The sequence below is a fragment of the Camelus dromedarius genome, chromosome 26 (assembly GCF_036321535.1).
Source record: "Camelus dromedarius isolate mCamDro1 chromosome 26, mCamDro1.pat, whole genome shotgun sequence".
Lineage (NCBI taxonomy): Eukaryota > Metazoa > Chordata > Mammalia > Artiodactyla > Camelidae > Camelus > Camelus dromedarius.
Window position 1 is genome coordinate 13,058,939 of NC_087461.1, and position 18,080 is coordinate 13,077,018.

General features: G+C 40.8%; 1 protein-coding gene across 11 annotated transcripts in view; it reads left to right on the forward strand.

Annotated features, from left to right (window-relative positions):
* CACNB2 (calcium voltage-gated channel auxiliary subunit beta 2) overlaps positions 1-18,080 on the forward strand; it is a 347,650-nt gene that overhangs the window by 304,308 nt on the left and 25,262 nt on the right. For 5 of the 11 annotated variants that reach the window (XM_031444658.2, XM_031444654.2, XM_031444663.2 and 2 more), the window contains 5 exons: positions 1,114-1,250; positions 4,694-4,770; positions 9,964-10,097; positions 13,825-13,905; positions 14,364-14,422. In XM_031444658.2, coding sequence (XP_031300518.2) covers positions 1,114-1,250; positions 4,694-4,770; positions 9,964-10,097; positions 13,825-13,905; positions 14,364-14,422 — 488 coding nt within the window. Of the gene's footprint in view, positions 1-1,113; positions 1,251-4,693; positions 4,771-9,963; positions 10,098-10,242; positions 10,263-10,735; positions 10,798-13,824; positions 13,906-14,363; positions 14,423-18,080 lie in introns of all 11 variants that reach the window. The other 6 variants (XM_031444660.2, XM_031444657.2, XM_064479402.1 and 3 more) reach the window with 2 other exon arrangements.

An 18,080-nucleotide genomic window follows, 5' to 3' on the forward strand; every position in this document is an offset into this window, starting at 1 on the left:
CAGTGTGTTAATCAGAAAAATTCCCTCTTATCAAGGTCTATTTTGAGTCAATATTTACCAAATGCCTGCTGTGCAGAACACTGTACTGAATAGCCAGAAATTCCCCCTACATACTGTTCTCAGTGTGTGACCGTGACGTTGTCTTGAACCTGCAGGAGCTGCATACTGAAGCACTCTCATCTGGGGGATGTTATGTCCCAGGGAGCATGTGTAAATTTCACTGCTCAGGCACTAAAGACAGTGAGCAAGAGGTGATGACTGCCAGTTAGAAGCAGCTAGAGACAGAGCCGCCATTTAGTTCTTTAACTTTTAAAAAGTGACTTAATGTCTATTTGACTAGAAAGGAAAGACAGAAAAAGTTTTCAGGAGTACGGTGTGCCTAGAATCTCACTTTACAATGGGAAGTAAGATTAATCCAGGCCCTTCTCCCAATGGCTGATGCTTAAAGAAGTCAAAAAAGAAAAACAGAGTGGGTATCCTTCTTTGAAGTGTCCAAAAACAGACTCATAAAATACTCTTCAGTGGAGAGACATAAAACCAGATCATAAAGATTTAGGATACCTATTCCATGCAGAAGAGAGAAGTTGCCAGCATCAACATAAGCAGAGAAATCATCTGTGAACACCATGTCATGGTTATTGTGAAGCTGTTTGCCCAAAGGTAAATTTTGCTCTGACACCAAATAGTTCAGGTGGATTTCAGTATTAATCACTCACTCTTAATGCTTCTAAGTAATCTGATTACGTAAGAGGAAGATCTCTGTAACACTGCTACGTTCCTAATGGTCTCTTGCTGGGAAGACCTGTTACTCTTCGAACAAGGAGAGTTTATCCCGCTCACGGTGACACCAACAGCTGTGATGGAATTCAGGCCAGTCTCAAGGCCAGGAAAGTGAAGGCTGAGTCAAGCCTGAGAGGCCTTGTTGAGAACATCAAAATTCCTTCGCTCATAATGTGCTAGGGTCTCTTGACTCGTGGGATTTGAAGCATGGTTCGCTGTAATTGACATAGTATTTCTCTCCACTGAAAATCATTAATGGGGAAGAAAAAGGATTTGAAGATTTAAACTTCTATGCACTGGTTTTAACAATTTTGGCTTTTTTTTTTTTTTTAGAAATTTAACAATGACTGGTGGATAGGGCGATTGGTTAAAGAAGGCTATGAAATCGGATTCATTCCAAGCCCAGTCAAGCTAGAAAATATGAGGCTACAGCATGAACAGAGAGCCAAGCAAGGAAAATTCTACTCCAGGTAGGAGAAAACTATCAAGTGTTTGTGTCAAAGTTCAGATGCTTCTGTCATTCATGAGCTGTTGGTTGCCGTAGTCGACAATCTTTATTATGTATTAAAAAGCAGGCTGATGGTAGGGTTTATTGCAGGTATCACAAATCCTGCATTTTAAAAACTTCATCCAGCATTTCATTTTCATCCTCTTCAGGAGAGAATCAAATTAAGTATTATCATGAATGAAAATAGCTAAGTTCATAGAGTATTAAATTTGGGCTTCAGGGCAGAGGAAATTCCCAAGTCCTAATATTTTGCTTAAAATACTCAGGTATCGCACAATTGTGGTGACTAATCCCAGTGTCTGTAGCTGCCTAGCAAGGCAGGAAGATGTTTTAGAAATGACCATCTCACACATCAGCAAACAGGAGCTGTTGTGGTCTCAGTTTCATTTTCACTTAAAAAACTCAATTTTCAGTTCTACCTACTGCTAAAAACTTAAGGGAAACTCAATCTGAAACCAGTTAAAATTGACATTGCAGATAGCAGTTAGATGGGTTATGTGGTAGGCTGGGGCCAAATGATTTTTCTTAGGACTCTTATGGTTGTTCACCCCTCACCAAAAGAATCATTAGAAGGGCTACTCAGATGTGGAGTGATTTTTTTTTAATTGAATCCTATGCAGACAACTCCAAGAATATGGCTTGCTTCTCCCTCTGTAACGGGATGTGATATGGGCAAGTCTTCTCTTTAATATGAATAGTGAGGCTTCTGTTTTCTTAAGCTTATATTTTATTTGTTTCTATAATGATGCAAAATCCTTTGTCAATGACCATATGCTAATGTTAGCAAGAGTTTTTTCCAAGGGTCCACCAACAAGTAAAACTGAAGATGCTTTGGGGGTTGCAACATCCATCTGCATTAACTAGTATCTTATAACTCTGAGGCTCTTTTAGTTCATATGGATTCCTCCCTTTTTTGAGACCTCTAGCCCACATTTGACTTTTATTAATCCCTGAGTTATTGGGGACCCTCAGATTTTGAGTTGTATTTAGTCATATAAAATTAGACACATGTGGATCAACAAAGCTTGTGCTTTTTTCTTGCAGGATGTTGAAGATCTGATACTATTCATTCGATTTCTAGTGTTGCATTGGCTTTATTGTATATTTTTCTATTCTAAGTATTGATAATGGTACCTTAATAGTAGTTAACAAAATCTTTCTCCGCTTCTTCATAAACAAACTGGGAAAGGAAAACTGCTCATCAAAAAGTAGGAAGGGAGAAGTTTTCCCCAAAATTGTTAAGAAAGCATGAATTCCTTTGCCTCCCAACTGGGCATCCCTGGTCTAGTGTTAGTGATCAGCTCAGCTTTATGAGAACCTGAAGGAATGGTAGATATTTGAGCCTTCACTTTACACATGAGGAAACAGGGTAAGAGAAGATAGGGAACTTGGCCGAGGTTGCACAACTCATAAGATAGAATCAGGATGAAGACATAATCAGTCTGTCTGTAGCCTGACCTCAGATGGACTCACTGTGAGCTACACTGCAAATTGTGCAGCCAGGGCCTGACAGAGCAAGCATAGAATAAATCATTATTATTATTGCCATCTGTTGTTATTTACTGTATTCAACATATTATTTTGCTACTGCATTTTTTCCTTAAAGAACTATAAATCATCTGTATTTGAGGAGTGTAACATCTCATACCTTATTCTGAGGAACTGGGTTACCTTTCCTGTGTATAACCATATACATTTCCCTTTGATTTTTCTTGATTTGATTTTGCCCTGTCCCTTGACCTACACATTTGCCTAAGTATGTGGAAATGCTTTTACTGGGTTTCAGAGTTTTTACATTTGTTCCATCACGTTTTAAATACACTTTTGTTTGGAGGACATAAGTTGAATTCAGCCGTATTTTAAAACTCTGAAATATAAGTTATTTTAAAAAAATCAGCAGCAATCAAAGGCAGTACAATTGGAGCACAGCTCAAGAACATGGCATTTTTATAGAATTAAACCTGAAGGGCAAATTTGCATTCTGAATGTTTTGATTCTTTGCAAGGTTTGGCATAACTTTACACAATTCAAACAATACTTTGACTGTTATTAAAATTCAAAGAGAATGTAGAACAAACCCAAGCTGGAACTGGAATTAGAGTTAGTAGTTTAGAAAAAGAGAAAAAACAAAAAAGAAAAAACTTCTAGAAGAAAAAGTTTTAGTCTTGGTAATGGATATTCTTGTATAACTGCCAGAAAGTGCTTCTCTAAATACTGCCTTTATTACTTTAACATACTGTCTGGTGTCCTTGTTAAATGTGCTGGGGTATCTTTCAAGAACCTTAAAGAGATACAGAGGCCTTCTGGTAGTTACTTGGAGCTTTTGATGTTTGTCTGTTTTCTACATTAATACTGCCAGAATAATAGCAAATTCAGCCTGTTATTGGTATTTTAGTGAAACTCATATTTTCACATTCATATTTATGAAATAGTCAATATGTATAAATGTTTACAAGGTATTAAATATTACCCTTTGATGCATAGACTCTGTAACAGATTCTTTCCACTAGACCCTGGCTTGGCTGTGATCATATATGTTTGGTAATAAGATTGTCTTGCTGAAATTCCCTGTCACTCTTTTAAGATGTTTCTTCCCAGCCTCATCTCTGAAGGGGCCATTTAATGTATTCTTTAGCGTGCTGGTAGTACGCTAGTAAAAACAGAAATGCCACTGTTCCAGTTTAACTCCAAAGTTTCTGAGACACTGAAGCATGTCTTGGATAAACTTTAGGATTCGGTAAATCTGAAGTGTATGTTCTTCAGAACATTCCTAAATTAACCAAGTTGAGTTCCTCCATGCTAGCCATGCTTGAGAAGTGTTCCAGATTCTCTTTGAGGTTTAAATCGTGTAACACCCTGTTGAGTTCCTTTCGCGTGTCTTTTAAAGGTTGGCAAGTTTTCGTATTGCTGTGTTGTTGGTTTTTTTTTTTTTTTAATAGGTTGCTCATGAAAACTTGAATACTTTGTATCTTGGTTCACTAAAAATAACCAAGATAAGAGAAACTGCGCAGGAGCCAAACAAGAAGGAAACAATAAGTGTTGGTGTCAGCATTAAGGTTCCATGTGTTGCTTCCAAGAGGCTCTAAGAAGCAAAGGAAATCTTTGCTCTTAACCTATCTGTGATCCTGGCAGAGAATTTGAGGGCTGTAGAAATTACCCTAGTTTTCTTCCATTCTCTCAGGGCCTTTTAAAATTAAACCTTGAATTTGAAACAGAGACCATTACATGGCTGTTTCAAGTCCTCCAGATATCTCCACTGGGAAATGACTGTTTGCCGCCTGGTAAGCAAGACAGACTTAAAGTTCAATAAAAACACAATGAATGAGCATGTTTATTGAGCAATTGCAAATCTTTCAATATCTGAAATAAGTGTCAGATGTAATATAAATTTTTGCTTTACTCCAGTAAATCAGGAGGAAATTCATCATCCAGTTTGGGTGACATAGTACCTAGTTCCAGAAAATCTACGCCTCCATCATCTGGTAAGTCGGTAGTAAGTGCTGAATGGACCTACTGCATCTCATGCTTTCCCCAGTCTTTCCTAGTTGTGTGAGTTTACATAGACTGCGTTACTAGGTTAACCCTCAAGGTGTTAAAAAAAATCAGAAATAAGAATGGCCATGTGGAGTGAGGAACAACATGGGGAACTTTTGTTCTGGCTTTGGAAAAAAAAAAAGGAAACTAGGTCAGTGTGTTCACTGTAAGTTACTTTGATGATCAAAGTGATGCTCAGTTTTAATTTTCTATGCCACCATCCACCATGGTGCCCAGAGCATGTCATGGGCAATAAATGAATGAACGTTCACCATCAACCACAGTGCATTGTGAGGTGTTGGCCTCAATATTCAATTAAAAGGGTTAAAACCTTTAGAAAGGTGAGGAAAGGAGAATGAAGTGATGATGGATTGATTGGCCTGACATGAGCTACACCCAGGAGGCTCTGTGGAACACGTAGAATGTGGGCAGAAGTTCTGAACAGAAGAGGGAAACACTTGCAGAAAGAGTAACTGTTTTCTTTCCAAAGCCACGGAGAAGGACACCAGGTGGAATTTAAATTTCTGACAAACAATGACTTCTTAGTCTAAGGAAATATTGTATGAGATCTACTTTAAAAAATTACTTATTGTTTACCTGAAATTCATGAACTGATTTTTTGTTTGCTAAAGCTGGCAACTCTGCCATTCTGCGTAGAACTCGGAGTTCTGTATGAATAGAAGACGAATTGGTCGAATTGGATAAAAGCCCATGATCAGAGTCTCAGTTTGCTAAGAAATGCAGTTGGCAGTCAGTAAGATTTTAAGGATTGGCCAGTGGAGCATTTGAGCAAAATAATTCCATCTGATGTCTAGGAAGCTGGAGGCGGGCAGAGGGCAAAGACAGAAAATCATGCACCTGTGGAGAAGTTGAGGAGCTACGTAGTTGCACTGTGACTGCTGTCTTACGAACAGGTTCCCTGTTACTGATGAAGGTGCCTCCTTCCTGGACGCTGGCAGCTTTTAGAGACCACTCACGGCTTCTTAGTAAAAACTAGAGAGCTTTTTCTCCTTGCTGGGTTTTTTGTTTTGTTATGTTTGAGTTGGGGGGAATAATTAGGTTTCATTTATTAGTTTATTTTTTTAATGGAGGTACTAGGGCTTGAACCCAGGACCTCATGCATGCTAAGCATGTGCTCTACCACCGAGCTATACCTCCCCCCAAGAGGGCTTTTTAAGTGAGCAAAATCTGTGCCCAATAAGAAATAGTTTGGGAATGCATATTGATTTCCAAAACCATGTACTTACAATTAGCAGTAATTCTAAGCTGCCCAAAATTAAGTAAAGTAGTATGTCTGAAATGAAAAGCGAAGCCCTTTAGATATTACATGAGGAGGCTTCTGACTTCCCTTGATTGGTGGTGAGTAGACACTCCCTGAATGCACGGGCAGAATGAGGCTTCTCTCTGCTCCTTCTCAGATGTGTGCAGTTGTAGGGATTATGATACAAACCCTATACTGTTTCTGTGTGTCTTACACACTGTCTCGGGCATTCCTGAGGACTGTCACTAGGCTCCTGAAATGGGAACAGGCTAGTTCACACTGTGATAATACCACATTTTGATAATTGTCCAAAGCCCTGCCCAGAGATGTCAGCCCCACTTCTGTAAATCAGGAAGAGCCTTCCGTCCCCTGTAGTGGAAATGTAGCCTTCTCAGCCTTTCAGCAATGAGAGCCCACATGTACATTTTGAAGAATACGTGAGTGTGTTTGGAAAATAACATTTTATGTATGTAGCCAGATGTTAGTCATTACTAAAAATCAAGTTCAATTAAGAGTTTTATGTAATCAAGATTATTTTAAACTTCCTCCAAATTTTTTACAGAGACAGGGTTTTGGAATAACTTTTCTGAATACCAAGAGCAGAAAACACTGTGACTAAGGGGACTGGAAACACTAACCAACTACAAAACGTGTAACTGGCCCATCAGTCTCCACTATGATTTCCATATCAATGCTACGACTTACCTAATGGAAAACATCCGAAAATTCTACAGAGAGGTTCCCCCCACCCTACCTCCAGGGAAAAAACCCACTAATCTATCAAATGTGGATTGGCCTCCAATTATAACTGTCATCTTGGTTTCCTGAGGCCCTAGCTATAATTCCCCTCACCCATTGCTAGACCGAAGAAAAGAAACATTTGCCTAAACTAAATATACGTGGAGGTTCTCAAGGATTTGGAAAAGGAAACATTTCCACTTCACCCCTGGGTGATGAGGTAGTGGCTGGTTGGGCACCACACACCCCATATCTGTATGTGTGGTATCCATACATTTGTTGCTCCAGCACACCACTCAACTTGACCCAACTGTCTGAGATTAAATTAAATTTAGAGTTCAAAAAATGTTCCCAAGGCTCTCTAACAAGAAAAACAAACAAAGAAACAAACTTACTAGTGATGAAGAAAAGAAACTATTTTTAAATTTATGGAAGCACTTTTTCCCAAGTAAATACTAATGTTTGCCAAGGTATGCAAATACAAGTATGAAATTAACATCTCTCAGTATAAGGAGAACCATCTGATCCCAATAAAATATATAGAACTAGAAAAAGAGTTAACAGGCTTCTTAACTCTTCATAGATTTCCTTAATGTGTTTTGAAAGTAGCCAAATGTCTTAGAATCCTGTGTTTCAGAACAAACCCAGATGCTTTTAGGTTTGAGTTAACCAAAGGCAGGAGTAGTAAGCTAGAAAGTTCTCAGTTTGGGATTTTGAGCCCTTGGGTCCAAATGCAGGTAAATTTCAAACCTGACTCAGGCTATGTGGCAGGGGAGAGCCAAACATCTGGGCAGTGTCCCAGCTAAAGTTTTTATGCATTTCCACTCTTCCTTTAAATAAATAAAAACCATCTGCTGATCACAGCAGACGGGATTCAATGGGCAAATCATAAAATTCAATTCATGAACTTTGCCATCCTTATCCCGAGGTCCTGTCAACTCTGACAGGCAATTAGGTATCCTCAGTTTCAGAGAGGCTTTCAATGGGTGCGGTCCCTTGAATGTGGCCTTTATAAGCCCAATAAAAGATGAGAAAGGTAAAAATTTATGGGAGTTTGCCACCAGAAGGGAAACTTACTTGACATTGCTTAAGATGTACTATAGAAATAATGAAAAACTGGCCGAGGTCCTCTCCATCTCATCCAGGAAGACACTAATGACATACATCCTCCCTAAATTGGAATTCAAGGAAAAGCACCATCAGGTGGTATGACAGTCAGCATCAGTACAGACCACTAGGCACGGGGTATAATGTTTCATTGTACAACACATGCTGAGCCTTGTAGCTTAGCAAAATGCAGAGATGGGGAAAGAGAAAGGGAAGAGATGTTTACTAGGTATGTGTAACTGCATACCTGGAATTAACTCAGTCCATTGTTAACTTTCACTGGAGGAAGAGACTCCTCCATCATCTTCATGCAAGCAGTAGCTGATATTCGCAATACTGGGCAAACAGTGCCAGCTATTCACTCCATCGCAGCTTTTCAACCTACTCAAATGAAGAGGAACAATTAAACCAGAGAGCCTAGTTTTCGCAAGTCTGAGTGAGTCATCTAATGTCCATAATGAATTCAAAATTGAAAAATCGCGTGATGCCCATCAGATGATCTCCTGTCATTTGGAAAGGTTAGCAGCAGCTGTCATGAGCACCAGGGCAGCTTAGGGGGGCTCACAGGGAGTGGAAGCTAAGATTGTGCAACACTGGGCTGTCTGTTATTTCACAAGAGCAGTGTGGTCCTTAAATCTGATTGTAATTCTAAATTGTAGTTTTCATTAAGAGAACTGTATGTGTCATATGATGCTTTCCTGGGATGAGTCGATTTCCTCTCTTCTGCTTGACCTCAGCTACAGTGCAGCATCATTTGCTAGTGAGCTCCTCTCCATAGCATCTTCCTGAATCCTCACACTGAGGATGTGACCTGACTCGGGAAGCTGAGGAAGTGAATGAGGGCACCAAGGCTTGCTAAGGGACCTCAACCGGAGTCTCAGCCTCAGGGAGGGATGGGTTACAGAGTCCTGGAGGCAGAACTGGATTCCCAGTCCTGGCTCTGCTGAGTTGCTACCAAAAACAAGTCCCTTCATCTGTGAGAGTTTATCTTTTTAATCTTGAAAAATAAGAGAGTTGCCGTTGGTCATTAAAACGCTCTGATTCTCCTGATGATAAAACTCTCCAGGGATGGCATGTGGAAGCATGGTATAAACTTCACAATGAGATTGTGGACTTTTTTCATGGAACACTTAATTTTTAAGTGCCCTATTTTCAAGGCAGAAGAGTTGACAGCGTGTCACACCACAAACCTAAACCTCTCATTCTCCAGATGGGGGATCAGTGGCATATTCTCTTGGGTCTTTCTGCCCTTCTGTGCTGCCTCTCATGTAAATCCAGTGGCTTTATATAATATCATCGCAAGGCTCCTTATGTCACTATGTAAGGTTCATTTCATTTGGAGATCGTCAGATCCAGCATTTTCTAATTAGTCTTCGGTCAGAACTGCCTCTGGTGGGGGAGGGTGCCCAGAACATGAAATCATTTTAATCCTGTCCATCTTGGACTCCCCTGGAATCTGCCTTGTGTGTAACTTTTTGTGTTGCTGGATTTAGGATTTTCAATTCTCTCTGTCCCTCAGATGCCTCTTGCAATTTCAGAGAACCTTTTCACATTGCCTTTATTTTCACCCAGAAGCAAACACAATAAGGAATCAGAGTTGCAATGTGATACAGGTTTCCAATGGAGTTGCTGATTATCTGAACGCTGGTTTAAGATATGGGAAGATGTGAAGCCAGGTGTCCTGCCCTGTCCTCATATCCAGTTGATTCAGAAGAATACTGATATTATATTTGAAACAAAACTACAAATTGAAAACTTGTTTCCTTAAGAAATATCATTCGAGAGATTTAGCATGAAGCGGATTTGTCCAAGCAAACGTATTATGAGAGGGTCTTTCCGTTTTGTTAAGATTTGATGACATTGCATTCTTCACGGGCTTTAACCTTTAAATTTTACTTTGTTGACTGTGCTGAGCACTGATGATAGATCTTTTACTGTGGTTAGTTTTGTTTGCTTTTCATTTTATTTTTTTTTTATAACCTATTTTTCCTCTCCTGTCTACCTGATGATTTTTGAATTGTTTGTCTGTATATAGCTGTAGACATAGATGCTACTGGCTTAGATGCAGAAGAAAATGATATTCCAGCAAACCACCGCTCCCCTAAACCCAGTGCAAACAGTGTAACGTCACCCCACTCCAAAGAGAAAAGAATGCCCTTCTTTAAGAAGGTAACATGACCTTTCAAGCTCCCATCTGTCCACGCGCTCAACTGCACTGCGTCACATTTCTGGTCCTGTGGACTGTCTGCGTCCTTGATAAAGCCAATAACATGCATGCTTTGTTGTTCTTTGTTTCTCTTCCACGCTGCTGTAGCTAAGCAGAAGCAGAAATCGGTAAGTGGACATTGACATCAGCTCTGTGTATCCTGCCCCTGGCATCATTAGCATTCAAACCCACAGTTCTATTCGATACAGTCATGTCTGTCCTCAGAAACGAACCTATCAAGCAGCTCATTGAGTCCATGCATTTCAAACCAGCTCAGTTCAGTGAGTGACCTGTGAAAGCACCATTACAGTATTTATCCTTTTTGATGGAATAATATCGACCACCCAGGGAATTCGCTCCAACATTTCCAGGAACGGCAAACACTGACAAAACTCCATATAATGCACCTCTACTGTGCATGCGTCCTGTCTGTCTCTGTCTCTCTTTTTTTTTCCGGAAATTTAACTGATAATCAAGCATATGAAAACCATGATTAGATTCTGATTTATGATATCCAGATACATAGCTTGTACTAAAAAAATTTTTTTTACGAATTATTCAATTTTTAATTTAGTCAGTATTTAAACTTCTAATCCACTAGGTGCAAAATCTGCAGATGAACAAGACCATTGGAAAACTGCAGGCTTGTTTTGGCGGTTTACTGTGAGTTTTTCCTATTGTCCTATCTAAATACTCTCCCAATGTTCTTGCCTCCTTCATCACTCAGATGTCAGCATCTCACCTGTCGGATGATGGGGGTGGCTGTGCGTAGAGCCTTTGCCACTGGCCAACCAAGATGCTACCCAGTGATGCTCCTTGTCCCCCCGACTAGAAACGAGGGTATTCATGAGCTCTCTTTTACTCCAAAGTCTGTTTTCTCCCAGCACATTTTGTAACTCTGAAACATTATTTTTTAAAGATGCCTCCCCTCCAATTCCCATTCTTTCCCTTCTTTTACACACCACTTTCCACCGCCTACCGCGCTTTTAAAGTCATTCTCCCTGATGTCAGCAAAGTCCGGCACAACCATGAGTCTATCGCAACATGTAGGTGTGCAGTAAAATCCACTCTGCCTTAAACTCTCAATGCCCTGAACTCTTTTCCTCTGCGCACAAGTGTTCTGCTCCCTGGAGGAACTCTCAGGTCATCAGCGAGGTGTCAGATGCTGAACTGTGTTTTGTTTTGGTTTTTTAAAAATAAATTATGGTTGATTTAATCATGGAAAGCCTAGCCACTCCAGGCAAAAATTAAAACACGTGGATTTTTGTATTAACACCGTAAGCCCCAGCTTGATGTACATACGTGCACAACAGCAGGTCCATTTCTCTGGTCCTGTCTTCTTGTCCCACCTAAAACTTGCAGCCAAGTTTTGACTAACAGCATTTATAGCCGCAGAAGGCTGGAAATTCAGCATCGCTCAGCTGCTCTGGGCTTTACAGAACAGTAACGCGAACTAAAACCACATTCATCAAGATAGAGTGTTTTGAAGTTTGCTGACTCTCAAATTCCAAAACTTTAAAAATCTTTCTTATAATTTTTCCACTCAATAATCCAAACTAATTAAATTTAGCAGGGAAGGATAGCTAACAATGATGGAGTCATTATCAATAGGGCACAGAGTACCACTATTCCATCAAATAAGGTAATTTCTGTAGTACCCTATTGATTAAGAAGCTGATTGACTACCAGCATGGGTAACCCTTTGCTAGTTGGCAGTCACCAATCAAAGGAATTGAAGATCTATCAAATAATGGGCCACTTAATATTTAAAGACATGAAATAAAATTTCTTGGGAGCTGGGACTAAAATACAGGCAACTTACATTCCTCGTTGTTGTAACGGTGGGAAAGGTCTTCTCAGACGGCAGAGTTACAAGGACTTGGCTTCTAAACATTTTCAGCATAATCCCAGGTGGTAGCAATGTCGTAATTTAATGAACATGCTTATGATGCCTTCGGCACTGGTATTCATTCTTCTCATGTTATCGATTATGTGGTCAACTTCACTGTAGAGTTCAAAAGCCAAAAAAAACCTGAGATTCAATGAGAAGACTGTTTTCCATGTTTTTGGTTGCTTTTCGAGTGGTGCTTGTTGGCATTTGTGCTGTCACTGTATTATGTTTGTCTTGGGTTTTTTTTTTTTTTCTGTTTAAAAATGTACTCTACCTTGATTGTGTCTATTAAAATTAATTTTGAAAGAAAGTCTTCTTTAGAAAACTAGAGAAGGTTTTAAGCAGTGAAATAGGACAGCACCGTCACAGTAGCATTTTCTCCCCTCTGATTACATCGTCCGTGTGACTGTTGGCAAAATCTCAGATGGAAGCTTTTGAATTTGAAATGCTTTTGAATACCCCCTCCCCTTTAGGCAAGTTGAATTCTGTCAAAGTCAGAAAGTTTGAAAAGGGCAATTTCAAGCAACAGGAAAATACTCTTGAGTGACAGCCTGATGTAAAAATTACATTCACATTTGCAGTAAGATTATCAAATTTTTGAAATAGTTTAAAGACTTTTTTCTCTTGGGCTGTGTGATTCTTAAAATATATTTTTTCAGATACTCCTCAGTGCAGGAAGAGTCATATCACAATGATTTGTTTATCCCAATGTCTACCCATCTCTCTCTCTTCTACATGAAAAAAAAAAAGGCACTTTTGGGGTCAGTTTAACATTCTCAGCTGTTAAAATAGCCAGTTTTAATGTAATCAAACGAATTAGTTATCTAATTTTTTGAAAAAATGTTATTTTAGTCATTTTATTTGAAGCAGTTAAGCTGAAAATTTTTGCCAGTCTTAGAAATGGCTACAAAATTAGGTCCTCCTCCTGCTCTTCTAAAAAAGAAAGAAATTGTGGGAAGACGTGAGTTAGTTACTTAACAGAAGCACCGCCTGAGCCGTGCTTGAGAAGCGTGTTAGATACACAAGGTGACCGTGAGCCTTTCAAGGCCATGGACACAAGCTTGAAATGTACTATCACACGGGGAGCACTTTCCCTCCAAGACACATATTCTGACGTGTTAAGTTTTTAAGATCCAACGTACAGAAACCCAAAATCTAAAAATATGAATCACTGAGTTATGAATCATGATCATGATTACCATTTACTAGAACAAGCACTCAGGCGAATTTAAACTCTCGCAGTAAAAGAGACAGGGTCAAGCATTTGACAATAAGTTAACAATGTTTTGAAGTTAGGTTTTATGCAGGTAAGGCAAACATCCAAGACACCAAGGTGATAAGACCTTTCTTTTCCTTGTAATTAACCACCTTAGGCCTGATCATTCGACTTTTCAGGAAACTCAGATGCATCTGAAAAGCCATATTAACCATCAGCCAAGCCTAAAAGCACCTCTTCTGCATGAGGCATGTTTCTGTCTGTTCTGCTGAGTAGTTTTTTTTTTTTTTTTTTGCTCAAAAGCAGCACGTCCTACTTGAGGAACTAATATCTCAGTAGAATTCCTTGAGGAGAGCGAGAAAACTGTAGACAACTCAGGAATTTCAACATATTAGGGAAATCAACCCACCCATCTTGGATTGGGTTTATTTAGAAAAAGAGGCAAGTGATTTAAAAAAAAAAAAAAGGAAATTTCTGGAAAGTTAGTGCCTCATATTACTGAGTTCAGAAGAGCAGTTGAAACATAAAATATTTCAGTTCCCTCCGCTTTTTAACCATCTGAAGGCCTCTCCTCTCTCCACAGACAGAGCACACGCCTCCGTATGACGTGGTCCCTTCTATGCGACCAGTGGTCCTGGTGGGCCCCTCTCTGAAGGGATACGAGGTAGGTAGCGACCCCCCTGGATCAGCCTTGACCTTTGCAGGTTGAACTGCTTTGTGACATCACCTCCCTCTCCAGACTCTTGAGCTTAGAATTTAAAGAGCTGGGAGCAACAGAGCCGATTTTTCTCAAGCTGCAGGACATACGTGGCTTCCTGTTTTGTTCTATTCTGTTTTCTTGGCTGTTGCTCTGGAGAGTTCCGCTAGCCACAGTGAACTCCCATCTGGGGAAGGGGTATCACCTGGAGAGGGACCGAAAAACCACTTGAAATGTCATCTCTTGTCCCTACAAGAGTGAGTTCACGGAACCTTGTTAATTGTCATCAGATCAGAACGAAACGGGTGGCAACCTCACCTAATGGGAAGTCCCGGTTTTCAGACACTCTCTAGAGGAATAAAAGTCTTTTAGCCTGATTAGCAATATTTGTATCATCCCTTCATCGATTGCTTTCTCCCTTGCAGGTCACAGATATGATGCAGAAAGCGTTGTTTGATTTTTTAAAACACAGATTTGAAGGGCGGTGAGTATTTCAGAATACTGGGGTTTGTGGATTTGGTCTTGAAGATGATGAAACCTGAGTGAGACAGGCATGTGACCTCGAGGGAAAAGTAGCTTCTGATGTCTGGGAGGGTTAACAGGAGATAAGTTCCATTCTGTTCAATCTGATTTAATAAATATTTGTCATACCTGCTCAGCCCATCCTGAACACTGGCTATTCCAGCCCTCTGACTGCACCTGTGTCCATAAACTGAACTTGGTCAAATCCCTGCTGACTTGTCTCCCCCAAATTCATAATCAACTGGTCCCCGGTGCTGTCTAGGAATCATTCTCTTCCACCCAACTTTCTCCTCTTCTGAAAGACTTTCACACCATTTCCTCTCTCATCAAACCCTTCTCATCTCACGCCCCACCATGAACTTACTTCCTATTTCATTAAGAAAACATTGGCAGAGAAGAGCTTCCACCACCTCACCCATGCCACTGTGTATTTGCCAGGATGCTCTGCTTTTTCTCCTGTGACTATTAGCAGTGGTCAACTCCGGCTTCGGCAGTGGATCCCAGGCCCCATCCCCACCCCAACACAACTCTTAACAGTCCTTCCCTCCCTCGTCATCAGTGTTTCTCTTTCTAATGGAAATACCATCAGCATGTAAAGATGGAGTTGTTGCTCCCTTTGGCAGAATTTGACCTCATGCTCCCCCCGGCTGTCCCGTTTCTCCCCTTTTCTTTACAGAGCTCTCCTTGAACAAGTTGTGTCTACATGCTCTCCCCGTAGTCTCCTGAGCCTACTCACCCCGAACTAGTCACACCTGATCACCAGCGACCTTCACGTTGATAAATTCAGGAAGAAATCCTCAGTCCTCCTCTTCATTGACATGGTGGATGACTCCATCCTCTTTTAAATTCTTCATTTGCTTGGTTGCTAGAACCCCACTTCCCTGGCTTTCTTCTCTCTGACTAGTCACTCTGTGTCTCCTTTGTGGTTCTTCCTCACCAGCTAGACATCCCAGAGAGCCCAGGGCTGTCCTTTGTCTTCTGTCTCCACTCACTCTTTTGGTTGATTCCATTCAATGTCAGACTTTTATTTTTTTTAAATAAAGTACTGGGGATTGAATCCAGGACCTCGTGCATGCTAAGCAAGTGCTCTACCACTGAGCTATACCCTCCCCCAATGTCAGACTTTTAAATAGCATTTCTTTGCTGGTCTCGCCTCTGAATCCCAGATCCCTATGTCCAACTATCTATGCTGCATCCCCACTAAGATGTCTAATGGACTCCTCAGACTTAACCTCCCGATTCCACCCCCCTAACCTGCTCCTCTCCGTCTTCCTTATCTCAATCAATAGCTTCTTCATCTTTCAGTCCCAAGACTCTTCAGCGCCGGGCAGCTCAGCACAGGCACATCTAAGATACAGGTAGCATAAAGGGAGGAGGGATTAACACTGACTTAGGGATGTCAGTAGCCAGGAAGGGTTTTGAAATGGTACCTAAGGTTTCATCAAGTGAATTAGGAGGAGAAGGACATGTCCCACAGAGGGTGTGAGGTGTGTGAAGGCATCAAGGTGTGACACAGCATCACGCAGAAGGCATGCCACCTAGAGGTCTTCAGGTGAAACTGCTGGGGAGGGAGGGACTGGTAACCAAGCCGAGGCCATGTCCAGTGTGTCATGTCAATCAGCTGGGACTTAATCCCTTCCCTCCCCGCCTTAAATGCTTTAATCAATATTTATGGAGCCTAATCTATGTGCCAGCCATCACGAAGAGCAAAGTCACACAAGGGCCTCGGCTTCATGAAGCTTAGTCTCTGGAAAGGCAGCCTGGAATCAAATAGCCAGCGGGCGCCACAGTAAAGGTTTGGCCAACTTCTGAAGCCTCGGAGACATGATCAGTGTCTCAAATGGAAACTTCAAAATTTAAACTAAGAGTAGGTGATGGGAGACCTGGGAACATACAGGGCTAGGGTATATTTCTCTATTTTTAACAAGAAAAATACGGTGCCTCTCTTTCCCATGTTTCTTTCCTTTTCCTGTCCTAATAATACAAGCACAATAGATGGTTATCTATAGGTTTCCGTGTTCTTGTAGATTTCTCAGTGTGGTACTTTCTTCCTTGACCATATCTGCTCCTACAACTGTTTCTTATTTACATTGACTTCTCGTAGGGGAGGCAGGGCAGGCAGGGAAACTGTGATGGCAGAAGAGATATTGTCAGCTGGTGATCAAGCAAAGGACTGAAAGAGACAGAAAAAGGAAGAATCTGTGTTTCAAGGCATTAAAAAAAAAAAGACTTTCGAATCAAAGCCTGCCTAACCAAATGCTCCTAATCAGGGATTTTTGTTTTTCGTAACTTTATGTAATGGGTTTTATTTCGTGCCAGGAAACACAGCTTGGTACTTGGGGCCTCTGGCTCGGTCCATGGCTCTCAGGCTCTGGCCAAGCATAAAAGGCATCCCTGTGGTCAGGCCCGTTCAGCTTTCACTTCTGTGTTCCTGACTTTTCATTTATCACAATTTGAAATTGTCCACCCGAGCCTGCTTACCCAGAAAATTCCTCTAGACCAGGGACTTTGCTTTCTGTGACTGAGTTAACCCACTGCCCTTTTCTAAATGCAAAAGATAGGGAAATGAAATGGGGCTTCCTGACTTAACTCTATTTAAACGAGTTAAGTTTTGAATTTAGAAGATAGATTCCAGCTATAGGGTGTATCTTGGACCCATGTTTTCAAATATCAGCCGTCCAGTTTGATTTCACTTAAGAAACAGACAAAATACCTGAATGTTTCTGGCCAGAAGTAATTTCCATATGGCTTTATTATTAGACCTGCCTTGTTTCATCTGGATGCAGAGAGCTGGAGTTCAACATTCTAGACCTGGGATCGCCAGTTAAAAATGTTCAAAGGAAGTCATAGGGCCCAGAAGGCAGAATTTCAAAAAGGCATGCAAAACTGTAGCTTTTTTTACTCAAGGCAAGACATGCAGAATTACTGAATCATTCAGTGTCTGCTTCTGGTAAGCCAGACTGCACGAGAGGGTGGAAACTCCTCACAAGTATCAATCAGGTGTGTCTGATTTGAAATAGATACAGGAAAAATGCATTACTCCTTAATTATCTCTTAAATAAGCAAAACGTATTTTTTAAAAAATTTCAAAAAGAGGGAGAAAATATGAAAAGAAGTGTTGTTGATGGAAAGATTTTAGACAGGAATTCTTTTCTGTTTCTTTTCATTTTTTTTTTTTTTTAACTTTGGGGGGAAGGTAATTAGGTTTTTATTTTGTTAATGGAGGTACTGGGGATTGAGCCCAGGACCCTGTGTGTTCTAAGCAAGTGCTCTACCACTGTGCTATTTCCATAGCACCCCTTCCTTTCTCTTCTTAAACCCAGCTAGGTTCATTTGTTGAAGCCCCAGGGAGTTGTCAGAATCGCGATCCCAGTTAAAACAGTGTTAAGTGTGTCAGGTCAGAGGAGAGATGCTGAATCATTATCCTCTCTGTGATGGGCGGCACCAGAGTAGCCCATTTAAATCGGACACACCCTAAACGACTGTGTCACCCTGTACACAAAGCAGTCTTCCTACTCACTTTGTAGGACAAGGACAGGTAGATAAACCAGGAAATCGGGGACAAGAGGGAAAGCCACCATCAGCGATGAAATCCGTTGTCCTCTTCAGTGATTTTGAAG